General features: G+C 42.0%; 2 protein-coding genes across 5 annotated transcripts; one reads left to right on the top strand and one right to left on the bottom strand.

The window, feature by feature from the left end:
- Positions 1 to 10,007: 10,007 nt before the first annotated feature.
- Positions 10,008 to 21,414, bottom strand: FAM216B (family with sequence similarity 216 member B). Of its 4 annotated transcripts, none has more exons than XM_054005889.1 (4): positions 21,353 to 21,414; positions 11,983 to 12,092; positions 11,496 to 11,616; positions 10,008 to 10,334 (listed from the first exon to the last, which is right to left on the bottom strand). In XM_054005889.1, exons 1-4 carry the CDS (start codon positions 21,372 to 21,374, stop codon positions 10,204 to 10,206), a joined length of 384 nt encoding a protein of 127 aa, XP_053861864.1. In that variant the 5' UTR covers positions 21,375 to 21,414; the 3' UTR covers positions 10,008 to 10,203. The 4 variants fall into 4 exon arrangements, with proteins under 4 accessions (XP_053861864.1, XP_053861881.1, XP_053861874.1 ...); XM_054005906.1 differs by lacking the exon at positions 21,353 to 21,414 and adding an exon at positions 13,493 to 13,581; XM_054005899.1 differs by lacking the exon at positions 21,353 to 21,414 and adding an exon at positions 13,493 to 13,561 and having other exon boundaries at positions 11,983 to 12,250.
- LOC128823524 (snaclec bitiscetin subunit beta-like) lies at positions 15,958 to 23,376 on the top strand. Its single transcript, XM_054005878.1, has 6 exons — positions 15,958 to 16,094; positions 16,700 to 16,787; positions 18,659 to 18,882; positions 20,263 to 20,400; positions 21,401 to 21,536; positions 22,602 to 23,376. The coding sequence occupies exons 2-6, from the start codon at positions 16,727 to 16,729 to the stop codon at positions 22,682 to 22,684; spliced, it is 642 nt and encodes a 213-aa protein (XP_053861853.1). The 5' UTR covers positions 15,958 to 16,094; positions 16,700 to 16,726; the 3' UTR covers positions 22,685 to 23,376.
- The last annotated feature ends 4,498 nt before the right edge of the window (positions 23,377 to 27,874 follow it).

Raw genomic sequence — 27,874 nt, 5'->3', positions numbered from 1 at the left:
ACTGCAAAATGCTTTTTTTTATTTATACCTCATGCAGTCCTTAATTTCAGTGGATTTACAGTGTAGAATTTGGCCTTATCATTTTTGTGCTAGGAATATTATGTCAATCTGTGAAACGTGTGTCAATGCAGAGTGTGGGCTTTACTATCTAAAGTTGAAATCATGGAACATCCCAGACCCAGAGTCAGCATTTCAGCTTTTAAACAGAAGCTCAGATCAAAGACAGACATCTGAAGTTCTGACGCACCTCTTTGATTTGGAGATTTCAAAACTATTTTCTCCCACTCAGGCTAAGGCACAAAGTTGCATTTAAAGGTTTATACTCTATTAATGTGTCTTACTACAGCAAACTGACCTGTTATTGCTTTAATGTGTGTAGCTTTTTCCTTTTTACTCTACTGAATTCTCTTTTCTGATTGTTCCTTAGATCTTTTACTGGCTTTGATAACTTCTAAGGAAAAAAGTTTATATGTTATGCATCTTAAATCATTCATTTTCTCATTTGCTGAGTGCTAACGATAGATTTCCCTTTGCGTTTGCTCAAATTGTTAGGGGATTTTAAAATGTTCTTTTTTCTAAAAAAAAAAGGAAATAAAAGATTTCCTGGTGTTCTTTGTGGATGAAAAGTTGGCATTCTATTCAACTACATTCTATTATTTAATTGCTTAACACCAATATATTGTATTGAATTTGGTGTAAATATGATGGGTCTGATACATCACTCTCTTAACTTGCTGCCACAAGAGTGTGAACGTGGTGTAACAGAGTGGGGAATCAGGCCCCATGTGTCAATAGGTAGGGAAATAGATTTGACATCCGTTTTTAAGTGGAACTCACATATGATTAGAGAGGTAGTGGAATCTCCTTCCTAGGAGGTTTTTAAGGTCAGGCTTGAGAAAGGCCTGGCTAGGATGATTTAGTTGGGGATTGGTCCTGCTTTGAGCCAGGGGTTGGACTAGATGACTTCCTGAGGTCCCTTCCAACCCTGATATTCTATGATTCTATGAGACTGATGGTGAGTTCTGCTGAAAAATGAATGGCATGACATGGCCCTGTGTTTTTTGAACCATGCTCCTCATCACTGTTTACAGATTTAATAACTAGATTCACTTTAGCAGTCCGATCAGGTGCCACTTAAAACAACCTTTTAGTTCTGATAGCAAGAAAATTTTGGATCTCATCTTTACCAGCTATAAGCTAAATTGAGAGTTTACTCTCAGCCCCGGATAAAGGGTGACACTACCCTAAAGGAAGCTCTGGGGAGAGAGTATGATCCAGACACCTCACTGAATAATGGTTTCTCCGGAGCTCCTGTTTTATTAGCGTGAAGGACGTATGCTGTTAGTTCATTACCGGATGTGGTATATTCCGCCCCCCCCTTCCACACTTCTTCATGTCCAGCCAGCTCTGCTCGCTGGGCCATAGGCTGGGGCAGAACCATAAATTCATAGATTCTAGGACTGGAAGGGACCTCAAGAGGTCATCTAGTCCAGTCCCCTGCCCTCATGGCAGGGCCAAATACTGTCTAGACCATCCCTGATAGACATTTATCTAACCTATTCTTAAATATCTACAGAGATGGAGATTCCACAACCTCCCTAGGCAATTTATTCCAGTGTTTAACCACCCTGACAGTTAGGAACTTTTTCCTAATGTCCAACCTAAACCTCCCTTGCTGCAGTTTAAGCCCATTGCTTCTTGTTCTATCCTTAGAGGCTAAGGTGAACAAGTTTTCTCCCTCCTCCTTATGACACCCTTTTAGATACCTGAAAACTGCTATCATGTCCCCTCTCAGTCTTCTCTTTTCCAAACTAAACAAACCCAATTCTTTCAGCCTTCCTTCATAGGTCATGTTCTCAAGACCTTTAATCATTCTTGTTGCTCTTCTCTGGACCCTCTCCAATTTCTCCACATCTTTCTTGAAATGCGGTGCCCAGAACTGGACACAATACTCCAGTTGAGGCCTAACCAGCGCAGAGTAGAGCGGAAGAATGACTTCCCGTGTCTTGCTCACAACACACCTGTTAATGCATCCCAGAATCATGTTTGCTTTTTTTGTAACAGCATCACACTGTTGACTCATATTTAGCTTGTGGTCCACTATAACCCCTAGATCCGTTTCTGCTGTTCTCCTTCCTAGACCGTCACTTCCCATTCTGTATGTGTGAAACTGATTTTTCCTTCCTAAGTGGAGTACTTTGCATTTGTCTTTGTTAAACTTCATCCTGTTTACCTCAGACCATTTCTCCAATTTGTCCAGATCATTTTGAATTATGACCTCGTCCTCCAAAGCAGTTGCAATCCCTCCCAGTTTGGTATCATCTGCAAACTTAATAAGCGTCCTTTCTATGCCAATATTTAAGTCGTTGATGAAGATATTGAACAGAGCCGGTCCCAAAACAGACCCCTGCGGAACCCCACTTGTTATACCTTTCCAGCAGGATTGGGAACCATTAATAACTACTCTCTGAGTACGGTTATCCAGCCAGTTATGCACCCACCTTATAGTAGCCCCATCTAAATTGTATTTGCCTAGTTTATTGATCAGAATATCATGCGAGACCGTATCAAATGCCTTACTAAAGTCTAGGTATACCACATCCACCACTTCTCCCTTATCCACAAGACTCGTTATCCTATCAAAGAAAGCTATCAGATTGGTTTGACATGATTTGTTCTTTACAAATCCATGCTGACTATTCCCTATCACCTTCCAAGTGTTTGCAGATGATTTCCTTAATTACTTGTTCCATTATCTTCCCTGGCACTGAAGTTAAACTAACTGGTCTGTAGTTTCCTGGGTTGTTTTTATTTCCCTTTTTATAGATGGGCACTATATTTGCCCTTTTCCAGTCTTCTGGAATCTCTCCCGTCTCCCATGATTTTCCAAAGATAATAGCTAGAGGCTCAGATACCTCCTCTATTAGCTCCTTGAGTATTCTAGGATGCATTTCATCAGGCCCTGGTGACTTGCAGGCATCTAACTTTTCTAAGTGATTTTTAACTTGTTCTTTTTTTATTTTATCTTCTAAACCTACCCCCTTCACATTGGCATTCACTATGTTAGGCATTCCTTCAGACTTCTCAGTGAAGACCGAAACAAAGAAGTCATTAAGCATTTCTGCCATTTCCAAGTTTTCTGTTACTGTTTCTCCCTCCTCACTGAGCAGTGGGCCTACCCTGTCCTTGGTCTTCCTCTTGCTTCTAATGTATTGATAAAAAGTCTTCTTGTTTCCCTTTATTCCTGTAGCTAGTTTCAGCTCATTTTGTGCCTTTGCCTTTCTAATCTTGCCCCTGCATTCCTGTGTTGTTTGCCTATATTCATCCTTTGTAATCTGTCCTAGTTTCCATTTTTTATATGACTCCTTTTTATTTTTTAGATCATGCAAGATCTCGTGGTTAAGCCAGGGTGGTCTTTTGCCACATTTTCTATCTTTCCTACCCAGTGGAATAGCTTGCTTTTGGGCCCTTAATAGTGTCCCTTTAAAAAACTGCCAACTCTCCTCAGTTGTTTTTCCCCTCAGTCTTGATTCCCATGGGACCTTACCTATCAACTCTCTGAGCTTACCAAAATCCGCCATCCTGAAATCCATTGTCTCTATTTTGCTGTTCTCCCTTCTACCCTTCCTTAGAATTGCAAACTCTATGATTTCATGATCACTTTCACCCAAGCTGCCTTCTACTTTCAAATTCTCAACGAGTTCCTCCCTATTTGTTAAAATCAAGTCTAGAACAGCTTTCTCCCTAGTAGCTTTTTCAACCTTCTGAAATAAAAAGTTGTCTGTAATGCAGTCCAAGAACTTATTGGATAGTCTGTGCCCCGCTGTGTTATTTTCCCAACATATATCTGGATAGTTGAAGTCCCCCATCACCACCAAATCTTGGGCTTTGGATGATTTTGTTAGTTGTTTAAAAAAAGCCTCATCCACCTCTTCCACCTGGTTAGGTGGCCTGTCGTAGACTCCTAGCATGACATCACCCTTGTTTTTTACCCCTTTTAGCCTAACCCAGAGACTCTCAACACTTCCGTCTCCTATGTCCATCTCCACCTCAGTCCAAGTGTGTACATTTTTCATTGATAAGGCAACACCTCCTCCCTTTTTTCCCTGTCTATCCTTCCTGAGCAAGCTGTACCCATCCACACCAACATTCCAATCATGTGTATTATCCCACCAAGTTTTAGTGATACCAACAATGTCATAGTTGTATTTATTTATTAGCACTTCCAGTTCTTCCTGCTTATTACCCATACTTCTTGCATTTGTATATAGGCATCTAAGATACTGGTTTGATCTTGCCTCCCATGTATCTGCCTACTCCATCCCCCATCCTGCCCTTATCCCGCCTCGTTGCTCACATTGTGAGGAATAGCAGGCATGATTCCTCTGCTCTCTCCCACCACCATGCCTGGGCTCGGGGTCTTCAGTAGGTCCTCCATGATCTTGCAGGACCTTACTACCATGCACAGCCACACAAGTCTTGCCCATAATGTAGCACAATGTCTTCTGTTTACTAAAAACTACAGAACGATACAACTAAACTGCTAAATCAATTGGTAGTATATACCAAATAGCTACAGTAATGGATAGCAGGGCTATATTGAATAATATGTTGTAACGGCATAGTAAAATATATTGCAAAAACAATATGCCATGCTTGACAAAATTTCATCTTGAGATACCAGTAATGTTTATGGTTTGTTTTGTCTTTTATATATTCTCATTACAGTGAGAGAATATGTTTTTGGAAATTGATCCATAATATAGGATATGTTATATTTTCAGCAATAAAACATTACCCATGGAAGAGAGCAGAGGGAACTCTAGATTGTTACCACAATGTGAATCTCCCTTTGCTAGCTAAAAAAAACAGTAGTTTTCTAAAGCGAAACCCTTGGAGGAAATCATATGTAGAGCTGGGTTGGATTCCAGGCTGGTGCAGAATAGGATTGTAGTCCATCTGTTGTTAACCTCCTATCACCAGAGGCAAAACATTGTTTTCTCTCTTTAATGGCTCTCTCCGGGAGGAAGGGGGTCAAAAATAATATGTGAGATATATTTTATATCAAAGAGCCTTATAGAGAAAACATTTTGTGAATGAGCTCAGCAGTCTCCTAAGTGTCCTAGAAAAATGTGAATGTGTATATAGGATAGCAGAATATTGCACAGTGAACAGTGTTCCAAAAGAAATGGTATCAGAGGGGTAGCCATGTTAGTCTGAATCTGTAAAAAGCAACAGAGGGTCCTGTGGCACCTTTAAGACTAACAGAAGTATTGGGAGCATAAGCTTTCATGGGTAAGAACCTCACTTCTTCAGATGCAAGTGAAGAAGTGAGGTTCTTACCCATGAAAGCTTATGCTCCCAATACTTCTGTTAGTCTTAAAGGTGCCACAGGACCCTCTGTTGCCAAAAGGAATGGTATTTTAGACACCTGACTCTAATAAAAAGATTAACCTACAAAATGTCCTAGTCCCAGCGCCATATTCCATCTTGGGTACAACTACAATGTACCTCCCAGTTTCCTTCTGCAGTCTTCACCACTCCCCTGAAGTGTCATGTAAACTTGACATTTTCTATACAATTTATGGTTTTATACTGCACTCATCACTATGGTATCTGAGCACCTTGCTGTGAGCTCTTAAACAGTTGCAGTGTCCTTCAAGATGTACCTTCAGGAAGAAAAGCTCAGGAAGAAAAGGCCTGCTTCTCCTTCTGTCGTTATGTAGGGACTAGTTTCCACTGGTTCACCATTTCTTTGATGGAGTTTTGAGGAAAGGTTGAAGGTATGTTGCCACAAGACCAGAGGGTAAAGGGGGCTTTTGTGCTGCTATGATTTACTAGCTGTCTGAGTTAATGTGTTACATGTATATAAGCTTTTAATGTTGCTGGGTTGTCACTGTAAGTCTAATTAATCGTTGAGCCATCTATATCTTTGCATATGGGTGTTTTAAAATCTAAATAAATGAATAAATATTGCTGTGAGCTTTAGTCCAACTCAGTATTTCAAAGCTGTCAGGATGTCTTCCAATTATAATTAGGGATAAATCTAATTGTAAAGGAAAAAAGGATTTTCAGTGCTGGGATTGTATTACAAGTCAATTGACGATAGGCACCAGGCTAAATGAGCCTGAAAAGATGATTTATTTACATCAACTCTGGTGCATTTAGCAATTCATTATGATTGTATAGACACAGATGTCACTAGGACTTCGTGCCTTTGTGGTTCTCTCTGTAAGCAGAGTCAGGATGAGCTCTACTCTGACATCTGGTGGTGAATTATGGCGAGTGTGGAAAAGAACTCCAGGGGCTGATCTTGTTTGCATAGGCACACCCACTCGCCTGGTATGAAACAACAGCAACTCAAAGTGGTTACTTCGGCTGGTGTGGGATCCCCAGTTTCTCTGTTACTGGGGCAGGGAGAATAAAGTTTTGTTACCCTGATTCTCTGAATCAAGGCAGTGGAACTGTTGTATGACAGAAGGACTCACCATTACCTAAGTAGCACTTGCTTGACAAGGGGCATGGGTTACAAAACCTAGTGAAAGGAGAGAGGGCAGGGCAGGCAGGGCATGGCAGGGCATGGCATGGCATGGCATGGCATGGCATTTGGTGGTGTGGGCTCCTTTTCAGAGCCTGAAACACCAATTACACCTCCTCCTTCTCTCTCCACTGTTGAATGTCAGAGCTAACTTTGATTCCACTAGGAGTCTAGTTACAGGCTGCTGAGCTGAGTTCACTTTGAGCCAATAGTGCACCAGCCCTGGGGCTCCCCTACTACTAGCTGAAATCACTAAGAGCTGAAATTACTAAGAGCTGAAATCACAAAAGAGCTAAAGTTACCAAGAGCTGAGATCATTGAGGCTGTGTTAATTAGTGGGGGAGCCTGAAGCTATATTGCTAAGCGGCTGGCGGAGCAGCTAGCAGAGTGGAGCCTCGCGGGGACGGTTGGAGCGGAGCGGAGCGGAGCTGAGCGGCTCACAGGTCGGTGAGCGGAGCAGAGCAGAGCGGAGCGGCTGGAGGAGCAGCTAGCAGAGCAGAGCGGAGCCTTGTGGGAGCGGCCCAAGGGACGGCTGAAGTGGAGCAGAGCAGAGCTGAGCGGCTCACAGGTCGGTGAGCGGAGCAGAGCGGAGCAGCTGCAAGAGAAGTTCGTGGGAGTGGCTCACGGGACAGCGGGTGGAGTGGAATGGCTCATGGTGAAGGCTGTGGCGGAACCCCACGGAGAAGCAGCTGGTCGGCCTTGGATCACGTAAGGTGCCCCTTAACACCCTGAGCGCCGCCCCCCCCCTTTTGAACTCTGGGGCTGCACCAACCAGGGACAGAGACTTTGGGGGGTCGTTGGACTTTTGGGACTTTGGTGATTCTTGGGTTGCTGGACCCAAGAGACTTTGGGGTTGTTAGACTTTTGGGACTTTGGTGATTCTTGGGTTGCTGGACCCAAGAGACTTTGGGGTTGTTGGACTTTTGGGACTTTGGTGATTCTTGGGTCGCTGGTTTCAAGAACCAACGGGAAAGGACACAGCCCAATCTGCTGGTGTGGGTCTTCGCTCATGGTTTGGTCTATGAACTCTAGTTGTGGTGTTTTCCCAATTTAATGCTATGTCATTTACCTCATGTTATTAAACATTTTCTGCTACACCGAGGCTCTGTGTTTGCGAGAGGGGAAGTATTGCCTCTTCGAGGTGCCCAAGGGTGTGTGTAAGATTTTCCCAGGTCACTGGGTGGGGGCTCAAGCTGGTTCTGTGTCACGCTGTTGGGAAGGGACCCCTAGGTACTGAACCCGGCCCTTGCTGCTATCAACTGGCCTGGCAGAAGGGTTACATCTCCAAGGCTAAAAAATTGAGGCAAAATCAGAAAACTGCCAGCAATCCAAGGGCCCCATCCTGCAAGGTGCTGAGCAGCCTGTGATCTCATTGGGTCAGATGGAGCACCGCTGATCAGGATCTCCTTTGCTATTACTCATCCCAATAAAGTTGAATGTAATTAGATTTATTGTTAGCCTAACAATAAGGCCTTTAATGTCTGCATAATTAGCCTGATTAAGTGTAGAGCTGCTTAGAAAATGGGGCGGAGGGGAGTCCCCCTGTGGAAAATTGCGACTTTTCATCAAAAACCTGCAAATCAAATATTTTCAATCAAAACTGAAAGTTTCCACCAGGAAAAACAAAATTGAACCCTTTTGCCACAATGTTTAGTCACAGGGCAGTGTCCACCTATGCTGCCACAGTGCTTCATGGGTAGGCTGACCAGATAGCAAGTGTGAAAAATTGGGACATGGGGTAGGGGGTAATAGGTGCCTATATAAGACAAAGCCCCGAATATTGGGACTGTCCCTATAAAATCAGGATATCTGCTCACCCTACTCATGGGAGTTGTAGTTTGGGTGCCTCATCCCCCATTCTCCCATATGGCCCAGGCCTGCCTGGCTGGACTACATCTTCCAAGTCAAAATTTTTCACTCAAAACACAGTTTAGCTCTCATTTAGCCAAAAATCCAATTTTCCCTTGAAAGACAGTTTCGATAGAAAAAATTCAGCTGGTTCTATTGAAGTGAATTTGGTGCTCAGAAAGGGTCTGGATTGCCAGCCTTGAAGAATGATGTCCTCTAATCACAGAACAGACACAGCAGTGGCAGCAGCAGTGCCAGCTTCCTCCCACTTCACCACCAATGTGCTTCAGCCCTGGCCTCAACAAACCACTTCTGCTCCATTGCCTGTATTATCCTTGCCCTCTATGCACGGACTGTCAGCTGGGGTGCCAATTAGCCCCAACCAAAGTTAGTATTTTTTGTAACATCTCCTAATTCTTAATCCTACTGCGTTCTTTTGAATTTTCTCCATCCTCCTTGTTTCTCAAGAGTTAAAGGCAAGAGAGGTTGGTCTGGATTCCTGTCTTCCAGTTGTTAAAGGGGGCCTGGTTCAGGATGATCTCACTGTTGCCCTCCTTAGGGCTACGGGAGATGGGTTTGGAATCTAATTATTCCTGGGAGAAGAGGCCCAGTTCTTTCAGACATAGATGCAGGAATAGTATATCTGGGTTATGCAATATATGTCACTGTGTCACTTGGAGGTGGGTGCAGATCAACTCAAAGCAGATCTGCAGTACAATGAAGGAGGTGAAATGGGAGCTAGTGGACCCAGGACCCTTGTTCCTAAAGGGAGGAGACAGACAAAAGATTGGACCCATGGTCATGCAAGTTGCTTCCCAGACTTTAAAAAAAGTAGCTGCCTCCATTTTGTCCAGCAGAAAGTTCATATGGTGGAACATTTTTAATTTTGTTTACATATTGACATTCTTCATTTCATGTTTAAGGCTGGGATTTCAAAGGAAGTTCAGCATCCAATTTACACTGAAAGTCTTTTGCCTTTGGACATCTAACTACCTTAGTCTCCATTGAAAATCCAGCCTAAATCAGTACCACAGCCTGATGGATGCTGCTTTATGCTGTCTGCCATCCAGCCCTTCCCAGCCTGCTCTTGTCACATACCTCTCTACTCCACAAGGCAGCCAACACCACAGCTCAGAAGTGCCAGTCTTCATCGCAAACTTTTTAACATTGAAATACAGCCAGTGCTTTAAACACAGAAAGATGAACTAACTGCCAATCCCTCCAGTCCCTACAAAATCCAGCTGGCTGGACTCAGTCACCATGAATTCCTACAAATTGGTGGGAAAGATGGAGATTAAGTTTAAGTGAGGGATAGTTGATATCAATTAATGTCAGAGTTAGATAGACTCTAACAGAAAAAGGTTAGTGAAGGACAGACAATTATCAGACATCTTTCCACTGAGACCTCAGTATGTCCATGCTGGCTTTTCTAATCCAACCTGATTTAACAAAGAGAAGGTTAAGGGGGGATCATATCTTGTAAGTGCCTACCTGGGAAATAAAAAAATTGAAAATGGGCTCTTCAGTCTAGCAGGCAAAGGTATAACAAGATCCAACGGCTGGAAGTTGAAGCTAGACAAATTCAGGCTGGAAATAAGGCACAATTTTTTAACACTGAGAGTAACCATTGGAACAATTTATCATGGGATATAGTGGAATTTCCATCACTGGCAATTTTAAAATCAACATTGGATCTTTTTCTAAAAGAGAGGTTCTAGTTCAAACAGGGATTATTTGGGGGAGTTCTATGGCCTGTGTTATACAGCAGGTCAGACTAGATGATCACAGTGATGTCTTCTGGCCTTAGAATTGATGAACTACAGCTGAGTTCTCCCAACACTGGACTTCAGAGAGGTGCTGTTTCTAGCTGAGACCTTTCTTGGGTCTCTCTCTTCAGCTTGATCCAGGAAGGAGGTGTAAAACCTGACTTCATGCTCAGTAATATGACCTGGGTGAGAGGATAGGGAAAATGGACAGGAATCAAGTATTATACACACATACATACACAAGTGTTATATCTTTGATGGGCAGTGATGTTGCATACCAATAAATTCACCAGAGAGGGGAGCCTGCACTGGAAAAACATCAAGCTCCATATAAAAACTAGCTGAACAAGTTATACAGCAGCATCACTTCATGCAGCATGGTGTGTTAAAACTGATGGGATGAGAAGTGCTCCTTGCCATGCATGAGCTATGAAGTCTGAAAATAATATTTCTAAGTACAACTGGAGCTTCAGAACCTTTTGCTGGCAGCTGCTGTCTCATGGATATGTGACATTGTCCCTAATGTGGTCAGTGGTGAGAGAAGAAATGATATTTGAGACTTATGCATCTGTGGTGCTAGCTTAACCATGAGAAGAAAATTTCTGCTGCTTGACTCCATTGTTGACCTCTCTAATTACATGGACCATAATCTCCTCCCTGTAATTTGAATGGAATTTAATAAATTGATTTTGACCTTACAAAGTCCTAAATAGTTTGGGACCCAGCTACCTCAGAGACTACCTTTCTGTGTGGATATCACTGCCGTTGTGGTCAGCACAGGCAGTTGAGCTAACAGGTTTTTGGGCTGCAAGGTGTGGGTTAGGAGAGGGTGTGGCTGGTAGGGCAATTTCCATGAAAGGTCTTCAACTCAAATTCATTGTCTATCAAAGCCAAAATTTGTTGACCTTCAAGGCATGCCACAAAGATCCATCTGATTTTTGTTGATCTTTGGTAAGAGTGTGGGATGAGGGATGGGATGGCTGGATGGAAGGAGATGACATAGTTTCTTTAATATCTTTTATCCTCTGATTTTATGCATTCAACATTTCTGTAAATAACACCTGGAGCTAGGGATAGGCACTCTGCGAATGAATAAATAACATCAAACCTACAGTGTTTTGCTGCTTGTTGTCACAGTGGTCTCTGCTGCAGAAGGCAGAGTTCATCAGCCAAAGGCTTCCTGATCTCTGCCTACAAACTATTCCAGTCTCCATTTTGTGTGTCCGGTGTCTTATATGGCACCATAAACTTCTCATCCTAATTCCCTCAAACCCCAGGTTTACCCTCCAGACTCCAATTTCTATAGATTGCTGATGGACATAGCAAAACCAGCCGGCACTTACCCAGCAAATTCTGGTGCTGGAGATTGAGCATGTACTGATGCGACAGCATTTCCCTCAGAGGTCTGCTGTCATAAACTCTCATGATGCTGTAGAGGTAGCATTTCTGGCCTCGCTTCAGGTCCTGTAAGAGCACAGCAGCACATGGCAATTTAACTGTTAGCACTAAATTTACATCTGATTCTAAACTGATTTCAAAGTGTAACGAGAGGATTCAAGTCCATTGTTCTATTACAGGGGGATTTTATTAAATAAAGCAGTAATTAAACCTGAGGAAGAAACCTTTACAGGCAAGTTTTAATTGCAACTTCTTTAACTATTTAAATACACTCAGAAACGAGGCTACAAGAATGGCTAGTATCCTCTAAGATGTCTCCTCTGCTGCTAAAGGGACATTTTTGTTTCATTTAACTAAAAAAGTTAAGTAAGACCCCAGAGCTGTGAGTGAAATACAAAGAAAGCTAAACTAGGCCCGCTATCAGTCTGTTACCTTCAGTAAGTAGGTATCCTGAGCAGATGGAGGAACTTGTATGCATGAAACTTTTGGAGAATGACAGAGACCAGGATTCCTCTTCCAATTTTCACCCATCCTTACCCAGCCTCTCAAAAGACAGGTTCACAAAACATGAGACAAAAACAAACTTGATATCAATAATTATTCATGATCTTTCAAATATCCAGTACAACTCCTTGGAGGGGAGGAACAAAACCAGAACTAAATTTCCAGACCCACACGGAATGGGCTCTGGTTGGAGGCCCTGGAAAGAAGCATAAAGAAGAACTGGATCACTGTGCCCACCTGGAATGAACTCTGGGTACAGCCCTGTGGAAGAGAAGAACCAAAACCAGAGTTCTGTCTGCCTTTCCCTTGTGAAAATGCTTTGCTCTCATAACTGTGAATTGTAAATTGTCACCTTTCAAACTGGACTTTGGAAACCACGCAGACCTCACACTCCATAATGCTAAAATGGAGACACCTTCCTATCCCTCTTCACCCATTGTAGAGTGCTGGTGCTAGGGATTAATTTAAGTATATAATTATTTACAGCGAGAACACAGAGATAATCCCTGCCGCAAAGAGTTTACAATCTAAGGGTCAGATTCTGATACCCTTACTCACATGAGATTGTGCCTTACCCCACAAACAGTTCCAAGGAAGTCAATTGTGAGGAAGGTGCTATATAGCGGTAGTAAGCCTATTTCAATTGTAAATTGGATATGGTATGACATAATAGAAGGGGAAACGACGCAGGGCAAGCTAATAAGGTTGCTTCCTTTATACTTTGGGTCACAGCACTACCAACTTTTTAAATGTTATTATCCTACCTACGTTAGAAGGACAGCATGGGTGTAGGAGTCAGCGTTGGAGAGAGCGTGGGAATAGGCGAGTTGTGAGGAGGAATATGAAGGAAAGGGAGGTTACAGGGCATGCAGGATTTGGAAGGTATTTCAGGCATAGTGGAAAGCATAGCAATTAAATCTTTCCTGAAATCATAGGCTATTTAAAGCAAGGTAATCCCACCCCACCTCTGCCCATGGTGAAATCAAAGATCCCATGACACTTTTCCAATATGCATAGAAAGGATAATCCAGGTCAACATTTCCCCTCCTCTCTCTTTTAGGAGAAGTGCTTCTGACATCTACTGCTATGTGTGCTGCTGCTGAATGCACAACACCTCCTGCATTTATCTACACTGTTAGTGAGTTAGAATCATAGAATATCAGGGTTGGAAGGGACCTCAGGAGGTCATCTAGTCCAACCTCCTGCTCAAAGCAGGACCAATCCCCAGACAGATTTTTGCCCCAGATCCCTAAATGGCCCCCTCCAGGATTGAACTCTCAACCCTGGGGTTAGTAGGCTAATGCTCAAACCCCTGAGCTATCCCTCCCCCCTAACTAAATGTTAGTTGCTAGCATTTAGTTTACAAAGTTGTGCATTGAGTTACCTGGAATATGAAAGACTTCATATATAAAGCAAATTCTATTCAGCTCTGACTCACCCCTGGAAATACAGCTTCACTTTTCCACACAAGACAACCTTAATACAAAATTCAGTTTCTCCCAGGAACTGTCACTTTCATTCTGTTGACAAATATCCTAGCAACATAGAGGGGGAGAGAGAGAATTACAAGGATCTCTGGGAAGTTGGCTAAGTGCCTTGAGCAATCTCTGACCATCAACCTGCTGATTTTTTACAATGACTACATCTTTGCTGTGTAGGGATGGGTCTGACCATTCTAATTCTCCCAGGGATCTGGATGTTCTCTGAACAGCTAAATGAAACGTTTGCTCAGTCATCATTTTGTGGTTATAAAAACACTTGTGGACAGACAGACAGCTGGGGTTGCTGGGAGAATGCCTTAATTTTGAAGAATAGCACTTCCAATAGAACAGTGAATCTTTCCACCATGCAGGTGTGCTGGGAAATGGAGCATGCCCGTATTATGAGAAACAAACAGCAGATAGACAGCCCTACACAGGTAGAGAGAACAGAGAATAGACCCAGGTGAATCCTACAAAAATGTTCTATAAATATACTTTCAAATTTATCAACAAACGTGATTCAACTGTGTTAACAGGAGGAATTTTCAAATGCACCTAAGTGAGGTAGAATCACAAGTCCTATTGACTTTCAATGGGATGTGTACTCCTAAGTTAATTGAAAGTCCCATTCAGCAACTTTCTGTATTTTTTTTCGATGAATATTCTAGCAAATGAATGTACAGATAGGAATGTTCACAGAAACTGTGAATATCCAGCGAATACTGCTGGATATTCATGGAAAGCAAATTTTAAATGCATGCTCTGTAACTTCCTTCTCAGAGTTATGTTCATCCAGGCAGGAAATGGAAGCGTACAATGTGGCTTATGTGTCTGATCAAAATAGCACAATTTTTTAATACGCTCAATGAGCTGCTCACAAAGAATCTACAGGCTGAGAATTATCTGCAGAAAGTATTTAGTGAGTAATTTCAAGTAATGAATAAATTCAAGAAAATCATTATCAGATCACAGACTAGTCATGAACCAAGTAAGGAGAGGTCAGATCCATTGATTAAATGAATTGGTACCATTACAATGTACTTATCTAGTGGCAGTGGAGAGACATTTTGCTATATAGTAAATGGCATGCAGTATGCATTCAGAAACTGATTTATAAATATATTATGGTGAGAATGAGAAGTGGGTAAACTACTCAGAGCATTACTTACCATCATTTTATGGGTTTAGTACATAATCCTCCTTTAACACACTGCCCTTCACCACAAAACAAATACCAAACACCTTTTCCCATACCACATTACCCGGAAGGGCAAGAGAAGCAGCCTACTGATGAAGGATAGGACTTTGCAATTGTTGCTCACATTGTGAGTATCTCGCCTGATTAGATGCTTTTCAGTGTGAGTTAGGATAGCAGAGTCAGGCCCTTGTATGCTGTTTGTAAGATAAAACAAAGGGAAATTTGCCACTGGGATGAACACCCGGGAGCTATACAGAACCAGTCCCACAGTCCATCTTTAAGGAGGCACTAGGATCCAGTCTCTGAGGTCTCGCTAATGAATACACCCCAGCTAATCACTATACCTCTTTTTAATTTTAAAGAGCCAGGACTAGCTTTAGAGAACAACTCTCCCTGGACCTGGTGGCAATGAAACTATATTTGTACAAAGAGAGGGGGGAAAGGAGTCTGTTTCACCTCTTTAATAAATATTTGGGTTTTAAATGAATGCATGAACGCAAACATATGCTCCAATCACATAGCGTGATTCAGAGCATTTAATGGATGCAGGAAGTATTTACTGTACATGAGGGTGTTTGGACAAGGTTTAAGAAAAGGGCATGGCACGGGGAAGCTTGTGTATGTTAATACTTAGTCCTGCCATGAGTGCAGGGGACTGGACTTGATGACCTCTTAAGGCCCTTCCAGTCCTATGATTCTATGATTCTATGTTTAATGGAGCTTGAATGGGTTCTCAGCTCTGACCTGTTCCATCGCTTCATCAACAGACCTGAGCCTTGTCCTGAAGGTAATGTCTTCATCTGACAGGATAAGAAATACAGTTTCCACGTTTTCTCAATTCTAGGCTCCTGCCCTGCAAAACACACACTCACACATAGACACCTCTCTCTCTCTCTCTGCTCCTCTACCTCATCCTCCCTTAGACGAAGTATTCTACAATGATGGGCACAAATATTACAGATGTTACTGTTGTATTTGGAACCAGAACTGTAGCCTATTTTTATAAGGGTCATCCTAGAAGGACAACCCTACCTCCTCCCATGTTGTGAAGGGAATTTATCTGTTCTCCCATAATTTCTCAGTAGACACTTCAGATTAAGGTGTGTTTCTGAAAGGCTTTGCTAAACAAGCGAAGCGTGCTTAAAATAGCACAGATGTCAGAATTGGACCCCACCCATCTTTGTTTAAGGGAGAGAGACTATATAAAAAAGATTTCAAGCTAAATATTGGAGCTGGCCTCATTTACCAAAGGGAGTAGCCATCCTTGCCAAAGCTGGCATCATAAATATCTCAAGGGCACAGTTTTTATCTCTCACCAATGTGAAAAGGAGGAAGAAAAAACAGAGAGAATCTGCAATTTGGTATTTATCAATCTCTTTTTTTAATATGCCTCTTTCTGCATGTCTCTAGTTCTCTGTCTCTCTCAGTCTATTTATTATATTATTTTTATTTCTATCTATACATATGCACTTTACATATATACACACATGCCAATAGTTGTCTTTCTTATGCACGTATCAGCTTCCTCTTTATACATTTCTTACTTTTTCTCTTAATTACTTGGGGGTGGGGGAGGGACGACGTGTTTTCAAGACACTGCACCTGATTCTAATCTCCACTATATTTGTGTAAATCCAGAGTAACCCCAATGGATTAAATGGAATTACTCTGAGATGTGCCCCCAATGTAATGAAGATCAGCATCTAGCCAAGCCAAGTCACACTAGGTTTCAGTTTGGCCTGCTGTGTATCAGAGTTAGCCATGTGATTCACATTAATGTTAATTAGAGTCCATGGAGAAATCCTCATTCATCATGCTCACAAAGTTCCTTTCCCTGGGCTGTTCCATCTTTCTTTCTTTAGTATCCAGTTACTCCATTTTACCCCTTTCCTGCCATTATTATTTTAGCACTGCAGCAGTCAGGTGCCTGGATAAACAACTTCTACCTGATATTTACACATTGCAGGCAACAGTGTCGCAAGGTCTCATAGCAATGAAGTCCCTTCCATTTTTGTTCCTGCTGCTAGGCGTACTGGTTCTCCCAGGCTTGGAAGGTGAGTATAATGTATCTAGAATGTCTGGCTGATGCTGCAAAAAAAGAAACGTAGCTTCACCATTAGCTTCTTGTTGTTAGCAGCACAGAATTATTTTTAAGTTAATAGAGCAAAAGTCTGAGGCTTTGGTTTTTTTTAACGTAGAATGAATCAGGGGTATTGTTTAATATTTCTGCAATGCAGTGATAATGAGCAAAGGTTGGAGCCAGGTCTAGTGTGATGTGCCCTTGTGCAAGTCTTCTACATGCAAAGAGCTGCAAAAGGTCCTCAGTAATTCCAAATGATCCACGCCCTGCCCTCAATCCAGAAGTACAGCTCTTCCCAGTATGACTGAGGCAGGGATAAAATGAGAATGAGCTGCTTTAAGACTGACAGGCATAGGAGATGCTGGGGGAGAGAGAGAGTGAGTGTGTGTGTCCGTCCATTATGCTAGTGACTTGCCCTTGCATTAGGGTGGTGTGGGCCTCTGCAACCCACATACTTTCTGGGTGTGGTGTTCTGTCCCATTTAGTGGCTCCAAGATCACTGAGAGAGAGAGAGTTAAATGAGTTTGCTCTACAGCCTTAGCGAACAGACAATTGGCTTTTAGCTCATGTAGTAGAGGCTCATGCACTAAGCTCCAAAGGTCCCTGGTTCGATCTTGCCCACCAACGACCAGGGTCTGTTGGCGTTATACCTGCACCACCCTAAGGAGTGCTCCAGGAGGGATTTCTCATGGAAGACCCAGAGAGTGCAGTGGAAGCACAAGCACTGCATTGTGCCTGTACTGCTCCTGAAGTTGGTGCAGCATGCTCCGCTGTCTGCTGCTGGCTATCTCTGCTGGTTGTAAGGCGGGGTTGAAGGAAAGGTGCAGCACCATAATTCACCCCTCTTCCCTTTGGAATGGCTTGAGTCCCCAGATACTAAAAATGACCCAGAAATGTGCAGTATCCTGGCAGGGAGCTCCAAAGGGAGAGTGGTGGGATGAAAATGTTCATTGCACCTTCCTCATCATATTGTTGCTGGGCTAGTGCCAGGCACATCTAGCTCTAGAGGGGGGAAATGGGGCTTCCACAAGATGAAACTTGAATGGATACAAGCAGATTCTAAGGAGGTAGAGGAAATTACCATATGTGGTTTTGGGAAATAAATCAATGATATTTGGAAGTTGACTCCAACTGTGCTGATTGTTTACTAAGAAGGATGTTGGAAAGAAATTGACTGCAATAATTTTCACAAAATTAATCTTAATTCTGGCCTGACAGACCTGTATTGTTCTAGTATTCCTCCTTCCCTCCTAAAGGTGTCGATACACCTCAGCCCCAGCCTGCAATTCACGTTGCTAGTTCTGTCCTGGGTCCTCCCTGACAAAGCTTTGCTAATACACATAATCCTGATCTGCAGAACCAACTGCTGTTTGAGTCTGGGGGACCAAAAACTACCCACCAATGCCTTTCAGTTCTGACCTGCTGTACCTCCTGCAGTCTCTCCAAGAGGCACAGCCAGAGAGGAATCAGCAAGCTACAATGCATTGCACCAACCACTGACATGGTTTTGTGAAGTAGAGAAGTGGATCCATTGTATCCTGCAATGTTTATGACCTCATCAGAACTTGACTCCTAAGACGAGTGCACTTCATTTGCTGAATTTTCATTGTCCCGCTGAATATCTAGTACAGTATTTGCTCTAAATTATATTCAGTAAATCATTCTTATTTCACTTTATATAGACTCTCCCTAGGAACTGTTATAACTCAGTTTAACTAGATTTAAAGAGAGTCCTGTGGCACCTTTAAGACTAACAGATGTATTGGAGCATAAGCTTTCGTGGGTGAATGCCCACTTCGTTCTTCCCGTACCTCTCTCTGGGAGTCGGTTTTGTATTTCTCATAGGTGACAAGAACCCACATGTCAAACATCGTGATGTCCGGTCCTTGTTCAGCATACTTGAGGGCAGCCAGTCTTCACCTAAGAACATTCAAGTCCCAGATCAAGCTGACTCCTCCTTAGTAGAGTCAAAATTGTTCTGCCAAGGTCCCTGCCAGGATGGATGGTTTAGTAACATGGGCCTGTGTTACAAGTTTGTCCAGGAGCAAAATACATGGGCCGGTGCTGAGGTACCAGGTTCTTCAAAATGAGAATTTTCTCTCTGTCCCCTTGTTCTATCTTCTTTTACTTTTTTGTTTCTTTTATCCTTCCTTTCTGATTTTCCTGAAATGTATCAATCCTGGCAGAAGGTACTTGATACACATTTCGGGGCTGAACATGTGGGTGAACTACCAGCATGAAGCTTAGCGATGTGAGATGCTCGGGTAGCTATGAACCAACTCCTACTCAGCTCTCGGAACTTTTGAAATCTGAACACAGCTCTCATTTAATCCCATCTCTCTCCACTGGTCAGGATTCACTGCCTTTCAACATTGGCATTTTTCCATCTAAACTCAGGAACAAGCCAGAGAATTTCTAATTCCTTGTTAAAATCCTAACACCAAGCTGAAGGGAAGGTTAGGGTGATTTTCCTGTTTGTGAGGCAGTCGGCCCCACCCTAGGAGGCTTAACTTTTATCTGTCTGCCTCAGGAAACACTTCTGAAGAGCAAATTCCTCTTGCCTGGTCTATGTTCCTCTAAATCTCAGAGGCTTGCTAAAAAATATTCTGACTTCACTTCATTCCCTGTTCTAATGATACCAGATGAGGCCAGTGCTACATTGATGTACTGATATATTTGTCAAAATATGCAAATTTTCAAAATGCAGACACCTCCCTCAAATGCACTCGATGTAAACGTTTGCTAAGTGGTGCTGCCTCCTTCCTTGGTTATGGGTATGAGAATGTGTTCAGTTTAAATGGCAAAACAAATGCCTTAATCATCAAGGTGAACTGGCAAAGGGCTCCTTAGGGCCAAAGCAAACCGTGCCTTCATTTCAGGCTGCAGACAAAGGGGCCTCCTGCCTTAGGGGAAAGAGAAACATCTTCTTACCTGAGGATAGAAGCAAAAATCACACAATCCCACTCAGCAGAAGATAGTTAAGAGAAATCTCTACCCCATCTTGATTGGTGGATGGCTGGGGAACACAGGAAGAAAAACTATTTATTAAACACTTTTGGCCTTTCAATTTTCTCCATCTTCCTCTTCTCTCTCTACTTTTCTCCCTTTCTGCCCTCTCTCCATTCCACACTTAGTGTTCTTGTTTTCCCCTTTATCATTATTTCTTCCTCTCACACTTCTCCGCTCTGGCCTACACCTTGCTCCATTTATATGTCTTTCTCTGCTCCCTTTATACAACTTTATCTCTTATGTCCTATTTCCCCCCTTTCATTTCATTCTCCACTGCCCTTCTCTCTTCACTCTCTCTTATATTCTTGCCTCTCTTTCCCTCTTCACTCCCATTCCCAAACTTTTTCCACTTTTCTCTCTCCCCGTTCTGTTTCACAGACTCTCCCCTCACTCTCTTTCCCACTCTATGTCCCCGGGTCTAATTTGCTTTTACCATGCAGAGTGTTTGCCAGAGGATAGCAGGGGGAGGTCACCTCACCAGCATCTCCAGTGCAGCTCAGAATGATTTCCTTGTGAACCTCGCCAGTTATGAAGACAAAAGGACAACCCAGTTCTGGACAGGAGGAAGTTACCAAAAGGTAAGTATACCCAGAAAAGGCATGAAAATAATAACCAGCAAGGAGAGGTTCACAGAAGGGTTGCAAAATTTTTCCATAGAAAACTTATTGGTTTTCAGTGATTTTCAACTTAATATTTTTAGCTTTGAGCGCCCACCCAAAAATTGGTTTTCAATTGTGGAAAAACTAAAATATTTTCAGTTGCTATAAACAATTTGTTTTCAGTTTTGATTTTTTAACAAAAAAATCTACAGAACCCCATCCTCCCCCCACCACACACACATATACACGCACATTCCAGCCAGCTCTAGCCCACAACTGCAGGATGACCTGGGTTCAGGCTTCGCTGGGTAAACTGGCTTATGGATAATGGGTTCTAGGTTTAATTTCTGCCTGGCAGAATGTGAGCTCAGTAGAAATGAGTTAATAGTATCAAAAGCTTCTGTGAATATATTTATTCAGATATTTTGTAATGAATTCATTTGGACTGTCTTCTCAGCAATATTCTAGGAAATGAGTTTACTGGTAGGAGCTTTTGCTGATACAATGAATTTACAACTAGTATTGTGGAATATTCAAAGAAAGTGAACCTCATATTTGTAATCATTACTATTTGAACTAGAAACTTGATTCTATGAGTTATATATGTGCAATCAGGGACCGGAAATGTACCATGTGTTCTCAGTCCTTTCCAAACATCTCAAAAATCGAACACCTGCAATGAACTCCTCATAAGTGAGTTATAGATTACAATTTTCCTGAATCTATTTGTTATTCAGAATCAATCTATTTGAGGACAATTCACAAAGGGAAGAAGAGGTGAAGTGAATATAATATGTTATTCAGAATGAATTATTCATCCAGCTCTATAGGCCAATGCGTGACTGTAGGCAATAAGGGTACACACACATTTCTGTTGAAGGCCCCTCACACTCCTTCACTCATTTTCAATCCCAGCAGAGTATTAGAATACCTGTTCTCTCTGCAGTTCTCATTAAACTTCTGTATTACTTTTCTGCAGGGTACTTCTCTGAGATGGACTGATGGATCACTGCCGAATTTCATCCAGAGGCCTCAGAGCTCGATTTTCAATGCCATCCGTGGAGTATTTAACAGTATCTTCAACGTACAAATCTGCCTGACCCTAAATTTAGGAGGTAAAGAAAACAGGGATTGATTTATGACTTACACTTTCATACTAGGCAGAGTGTCTGAGGGTAAGGAACTATTATTTCCGTTAGATTAACAGATGATGAGGCTAAAAGGTACCACTGTGATCATCAAGCCATAGGATTTCCCTGAATTACCGGTAATTCCTGTTTGAACAACAGAATATCTTTTAGAAAGGTTTCAGAGTAGCATATCCAATCTTGATTTAAACATTTAAAATGACAGAAAATCCATCACAACCCTGGGTAAACTGTTCCAATGGTTAATACCCTCACTAATAAAAATTTGTGTCTCATTTCCAGTCTGAATTTGTCTGGCTTCAACTTCCAGCCACTGGATCTCATTATATACTTGTATGCTAGACTGAAGAGCCCATTATTAAATTTTTGTTCCCCATGTAGGTACTTATAAATTATGATCAAATCGCTCCTCAACCTTCTCTTTGTTAACCTAGATTGAGCTCCCTGAGACTATCACTCTGAGGCATGTTTTCCAGTCCTTTAATCATTCTCGTGGCTCTTCTCTGAACCCTCTTCAATTTATCAGCATCCTTCTTGAAGTGTGGATATCAGAACTGAACCTGTTATTCCAGTGATCCTTTCTGTTTCAAGACAGTTTCCTTGCTCATCAGGGTCGGAACTTCTCCCCAAAACACACCCATGCACACAAACACACACACACACACACACACACACACCCATATGCCTACATAGCTCCACTATTATAACTCAACCCTGCTCTGTGAACCATTTTCTCCTGGGGTGAAACAGGAAGGTAGTCTCCATTTTTGTTTAATCATGAGCTTTCTTCAGCCTTCCCTACCAATGGACCCCAACCACCCTTTGATCGGACCAATATTTCCTGAATTAGTTGGAGAAAATGTCACCTGTTGGTTAGTGCAATTTATATATTTTGTAAACACAAATTAGAAGGAGAATTAGTTTTCCAGGGACTGAGCTGAGCCCAAATGAGCTCATGTCAGAAGTGAAAAAAATCATTTATAAATTGTTCTGTTACTTTTCCTTTTCATCTTCATTTGTCTTTGTTTCCAGTCCAGGGTATGTGGGATGGCTGTGACTGCAATAAGAAGTTATCATTCATCTGCAGTTACAAACCCAATTTGACTCCGCCTTAGCCTGCAACAGGAAGTCGATGCTGCTGATGAAATCTGACCACTTTTACTGCACTCAGAATGTCGTTCAGCCACAATTAATGCATGATTCTTTCATATGGTAAAATCAAAATGTCAGTTTTAAAAGGCCCAGAATGTTAACGCATATGGTATAGATAGAATAGAAAACAGTAGAAGAAATTAAAAAGTGACTCGCTTGTAGACTGCATTTAGAACACTGTAAAAAGGGTGCTATACAAATAATTTCTGATTTGATCTGAATGCTTGATGAAATTAGTGCGCGATTGGGCTTTTCCACAGGGGTTTCCAGAATATTAATGAGAGCTCTTTAATTATTAAATAATTACAAATCATTACAACATTACTCATTTCACCATTTAATCACACCACTTCAGACATTTTAAATCCTGGAAATTCTCCTTTCTTAATGTCAGATAAATCCAAGAAAAGTCAGCTGAATGTTTTCAATTTTTAAGTAGTTAAATGGCTAGTTCATTGAACTGTAATATAACCATAAAAAGAAGTACAAATCATATGCAACAGTCATGTGTATAGCATTATACAGAGAGATGATACAGAGCTTTGTTAACTGCATGGGATGGCATTTTGTTAAGTGAAGCAAAACTTGTTGTTATGGCTATGTATGTTAAAATGACTAAACATTATATATTATTGTGGTCTGTGTAAACAAACAACTTCACTTTGTTTTTTTTAATTACAAGTTACTGTATTGCTTTTGACTCATTAGTTAGTTGTAAGTTCTTACTGTAATTGTGTCCCTCCCCAAGACAGGAAAGTAACTGGCAAATCTTCATAGAATCTCAAAAGATTAGTTGGATCATTCAGGTGATAATGGAGCATCGAGGTGAATAAACTTCCCTTGGCAGCAATGGTGGGAACACTAAGATAGGCCAACTACTGGCATTTTAATGACTGTGTCATCTAACCCTGCTCGGAGGAGGACTTTGTGACATGGTGGTAACAACACCAGCTGCCGTTGGTGCCTTATCTATACTAGAGTTCACTCTTTTGCTGATAGCAGTGAAGCTGCAGTTGTTGGAGTAATAGTGAGAAATGTTTTTAAATGTACCAATTTTGCCCTAACATAATGACCCCTCAGTATCAGTGGCCATCCTTATCATAATTACAGGGTATGCCATCGATACTGAGGTGAACATAAGAACAGCCCTACTGGGTCAGATCAAAGGTTTATCTAGCCCAGTATTCTGTCTTCCGACAGTGGCCAATGCCAGGTGCCCTAGAGGGAATGAACAGAACAGGCAATCATCAAGTGATCCATCCCCTGTCGCCCATTCCCAGCTTCTGGCAAACAGAGGCTAGGAACACCGTCCCTGCCCATCTTGGCTAATAGCCATTGATGGACCTAACCTCCATGAATTTAGTTAGTTCTTTTTTGAAACCTGTTATAGTCTTGGTCTTCACAACATCCTCTGGTAAGGAGTTCCACAGGTTGACTGTGCATTGTGTGAAAATAGATAGATGAAAATGATTTGTTGGGGAAGAGTCAACATGGTTTTTATAAAGGGAAATCATGCCTCACCAATCTATTAGAATTCTTGGAGGGGGTCAACAACTATGTGGATAGGGAGCTCTAGTGGATACAGTGTACTTAGATTTTCAGAAAGCCTTTGACAAGCCTCACCAAAGGCTTTTAAACAAAGAAAGCTGTCATGGGATAACAGGGAAGGTCTTCTCATGGAATAGTAACTGGTTAAAAAGATAGGAAACAAAGGATAGGAATAAATGGTCAGTTTTCAGAATGGAGAGAGGCAAATAGTGGTGTACCCCAGGGGTCTGTACTGGGACCAGTACTATTCAGTGTATTCAGAAATGATCTGGAAAAAGGGGTAAGCAGTGAGGTGGCAAAATTTGTAGATGATACAAAACTACTCAAGATAGGTAAGTCCAAAGCAGACTGTGAAGCGCTACAAAGGGATCACACAAAACTGGGTAACTGGACAATAAAATGGTAGATGACATTCCATGTGGATAAATGCAAAGTAATGCACATTGGAAAACATAATCCCAACTATACATATACAATTAGCTGTTACCAGTCAAAAAGAGAGATCTTGGAGTCATTATGGATAGTACTCTGAAAACATCCATTCAATATGCAGCAGCAGTCAAAAAACCAAACAGAATGTTTGGAATTATTAAGAAAGGGATAGATAATAAGACAGAAAATATCATATTGCCTGTATATAAATCCATGGTACACCCACATCTTGAATACTGCATGCAGATGTGGTCATCCCATCTCAAAAAAGATATATAGGAACTGGAAAACATTCAGAAAAGGGCAACAAAAATGATTAGGGGCATGGAACAGTTTCCATATGAGGAGAAATTAATAAGATTGGGATTTTTCATCTTGGACAAGAGATGAGTAAGGAGGGATAGCATAGAGGTCTATAAAATCATGACTGGTGTGGAGAAAGTAAATAAGGAAGTATTATTTACTCCTTCTCATAACACAAGAACTAGGGGTCACCAAATGGAATTAATGGGCAGCAGGTTTAAAACAAATAAAAGGAAGTATTTCTTCACACAACGCACAGTCAACCTGTGAACTCCTTGCCAGAGGATGTTGTGAAGGCCAAGATTATAACAGGATTCAAAAAAGAACTAAATAAATTCATGGAGCATAGGTCCATCAATGGCTATTAGCTAGGATGAGCAGAGAGGTTGTCCCTAGCCTCTGTTTGCCAGAAGCTGGGAATGGGCGACAGGAGATGGATCACTTGATGATTCCCTCTAGGGCACCTGGCATTGGCCACTGTTGGAAGACAAGATACTGGGCTAGATTGACCTTTGGTCTGATCCAGTATGGATGTTCTTATGTAATACTTCCTTTTGTTTGTTTTAAACCTGCTGCCTATTAATTTCATTGGGTAATCCCTAGTTCTTGTGTTATGAGAAGGAGTAAATAACACTTCCTTATTTACTTTCTCCACACCAGTCATGATTTAATAGACCTCTATCATATCCCCGCTTTGTTGTCTCTTTTCCAATCTGAAAAGTCCCAATCTTATTAATCTTTCTCAAAGGGAAGCTGTTCCATACCCCTAATCATTTTTGTTGTCTTTTTCGTAACTGATGTTACATATTTATCTAAGGTCCATTGTTCAGGGTGACCACTGTATTTCAGTAACATCATTGGTTTACCATATTGGCTACCTGGTATATCAAAACTACCTAATTGATGCACAGTTTAGCTGTGAGGTAAGTACTGTCAGTATTTTGGAACATGTGGTACAGATGGGGAAAGTGAGACACACAGAGGTTAAATAGCTTGCCCATAGCCATACAGCAAGTCAGCAGTAGGGCAGGCGTTTAGGACCCTCAGTCCTCATGCTCAGTCCACTAGACAGTGCAAAATCACTTTCCCAAATCAAAGTGACTTTTCTCCTTGTCAATTTGTTTACCTAAAAGAGCGAGCTGACTTACTGGACTGGTTCATCCAGGCTTCCTGATTCACAAAGAACACCACATTTCATTGTCAGCTACATACCCAGCTCCTGGATTTTGTTTTTGAACAGCATCTCTGTCCCTAGAGAATGGGTTTAGGGGCCTGTGTTCTTAATGTAGAAGAATAAGGTTATTCAGATACAATGGTCATTTTATTATATGGTAGCCAGAGCTTCCAGGATTCCATTAAAACCTGGTGTATGTATGGGGGTAAATGGGTTAGGGTTTTCATAATAAATATGGAACTCTACATCTCCTGTGCTAATATGAACCATGTTGATAAGATCTGAAACCTGACCTACATCCAGTGGGTGACTGTTGAGCTATCTAAACTGATTCAGTGGGCTCAGTTCAGTTCCCAATGACCATGTAGTCCACAACACTGAAACCACCACCACAATTAGCAATAATTTAGCACTTTTTTAAAGGCAGGGAAAACAGAAGTATCAAGGCCACAGACAGCAGACACACACGGTGCACTAGTCTTATCCCTAGAGTAATACTATGTGGTACTTTTTAATCCATTAATCTCAGAGAACTTTGCAAAGCAGGTTTCTTGCCCCATTTTACAGGTGGGAGAAAATGAGGTACAGCGAGGTGAAATACCTAAAGTGGGTGATCACACAGCGAGCCAAGGTTAGAGCTGGGAACAGTTCAGTGGTTAGAGCACTCATGGGAGATGAGGGTTCAATGCCCCCCTTTCTGCCATAGCAGTGAAAGGATTTAAGATGGGCTGTCCCACTTTTCAGAAGAGTGCTCTAACCACTGACCTGTGAGATATTCCGATGTGGGGCTCCCTCAGTCTCTCCTGTTTAAGCTGTTCCACTGTGGATAAATAATAAAAGAGAGGTTGGAGCGGGGAAGGACTGGACCTTTTGTCTCCTATCTCCCACGTGGGTCCCCTAGCCACTGAATTATACAGGCTCTTTCTTACCCAGTCATGTTTTCTTTCTTTAGCCACAATGGAACAGCTTCAACAGGAGAGATTGAGGGTGCCCTAAATCAGAATATCTCATAGCTCAGTGGTTAGACCACTCTCCTGAGACAAAGAACACCCCTGTTCAAATCCAGTTGAAGCTGGGTCTCCTATGTCCCAAGCACATGCTCTAACCACTTGCTAAAAGTCGTAAGGAAGACTCAGCACCAAATCCTTCCCTTCCCCCAAGCCCTGGGTTTTGTGTGAAGTGATGCAGGCACCTAACCTCAAGAAGCAGCTTCCTCCCAGCAGCCTGGGCTTAGGTGCCTATCTCCAAGAGAGAAGCAGGGCCTAGGACATCCCTTTTCATTGGTTAGCATAGAGTGCTGGCTTTTGTGGATGGCATTCTTAGGCACATGTCTCTCCCCATTCATTGTATAGAGAGCCTAGACGGCTAACTCTGGCTTTGTGGATCACAATGGTGTTCGCGTGATTTTCTAGGCCTCTACAAGTTAGGCGCTATGATGCTCAGCATTGCAACACCTAAGTCCCTTTATTGATCCCACCCTAGGTGCCTATCTGCACCATTAGACACCTTATTACCTTTGAAAATCAGGCCCTTGGACATATTGGCAGAGCAGCCTTGGGAAATCTCCTGCATGCTGTAGCTATTCTATGGACAAAGGCCTTCAGTATCCAGGCAATAAATCCAATATCTTCCATGAGCACTAACTGTGATAAAGCTATTTGTCCTTTTAATTAATGATTGCCTTTCCATGAGAATA

This window comes from Malaclemys terrapin, chromosome 1 (genome assembly GCF_027887155.1).
Source record: "Malaclemys terrapin pileata isolate rMalTer1 chromosome 1, rMalTer1.hap1, whole genome shotgun sequence".
Taxonomy (NCBI): domain Eukaryota; kingdom Metazoa; phylum Chordata; order Testudines; family Emydidae; genus Malaclemys; species Malaclemys terrapin.
The sequence above is the reverse complement of the archived record's forward strand: the minus strand, read 5'-3'. Positions and strand labels throughout refer to the sequence as shown.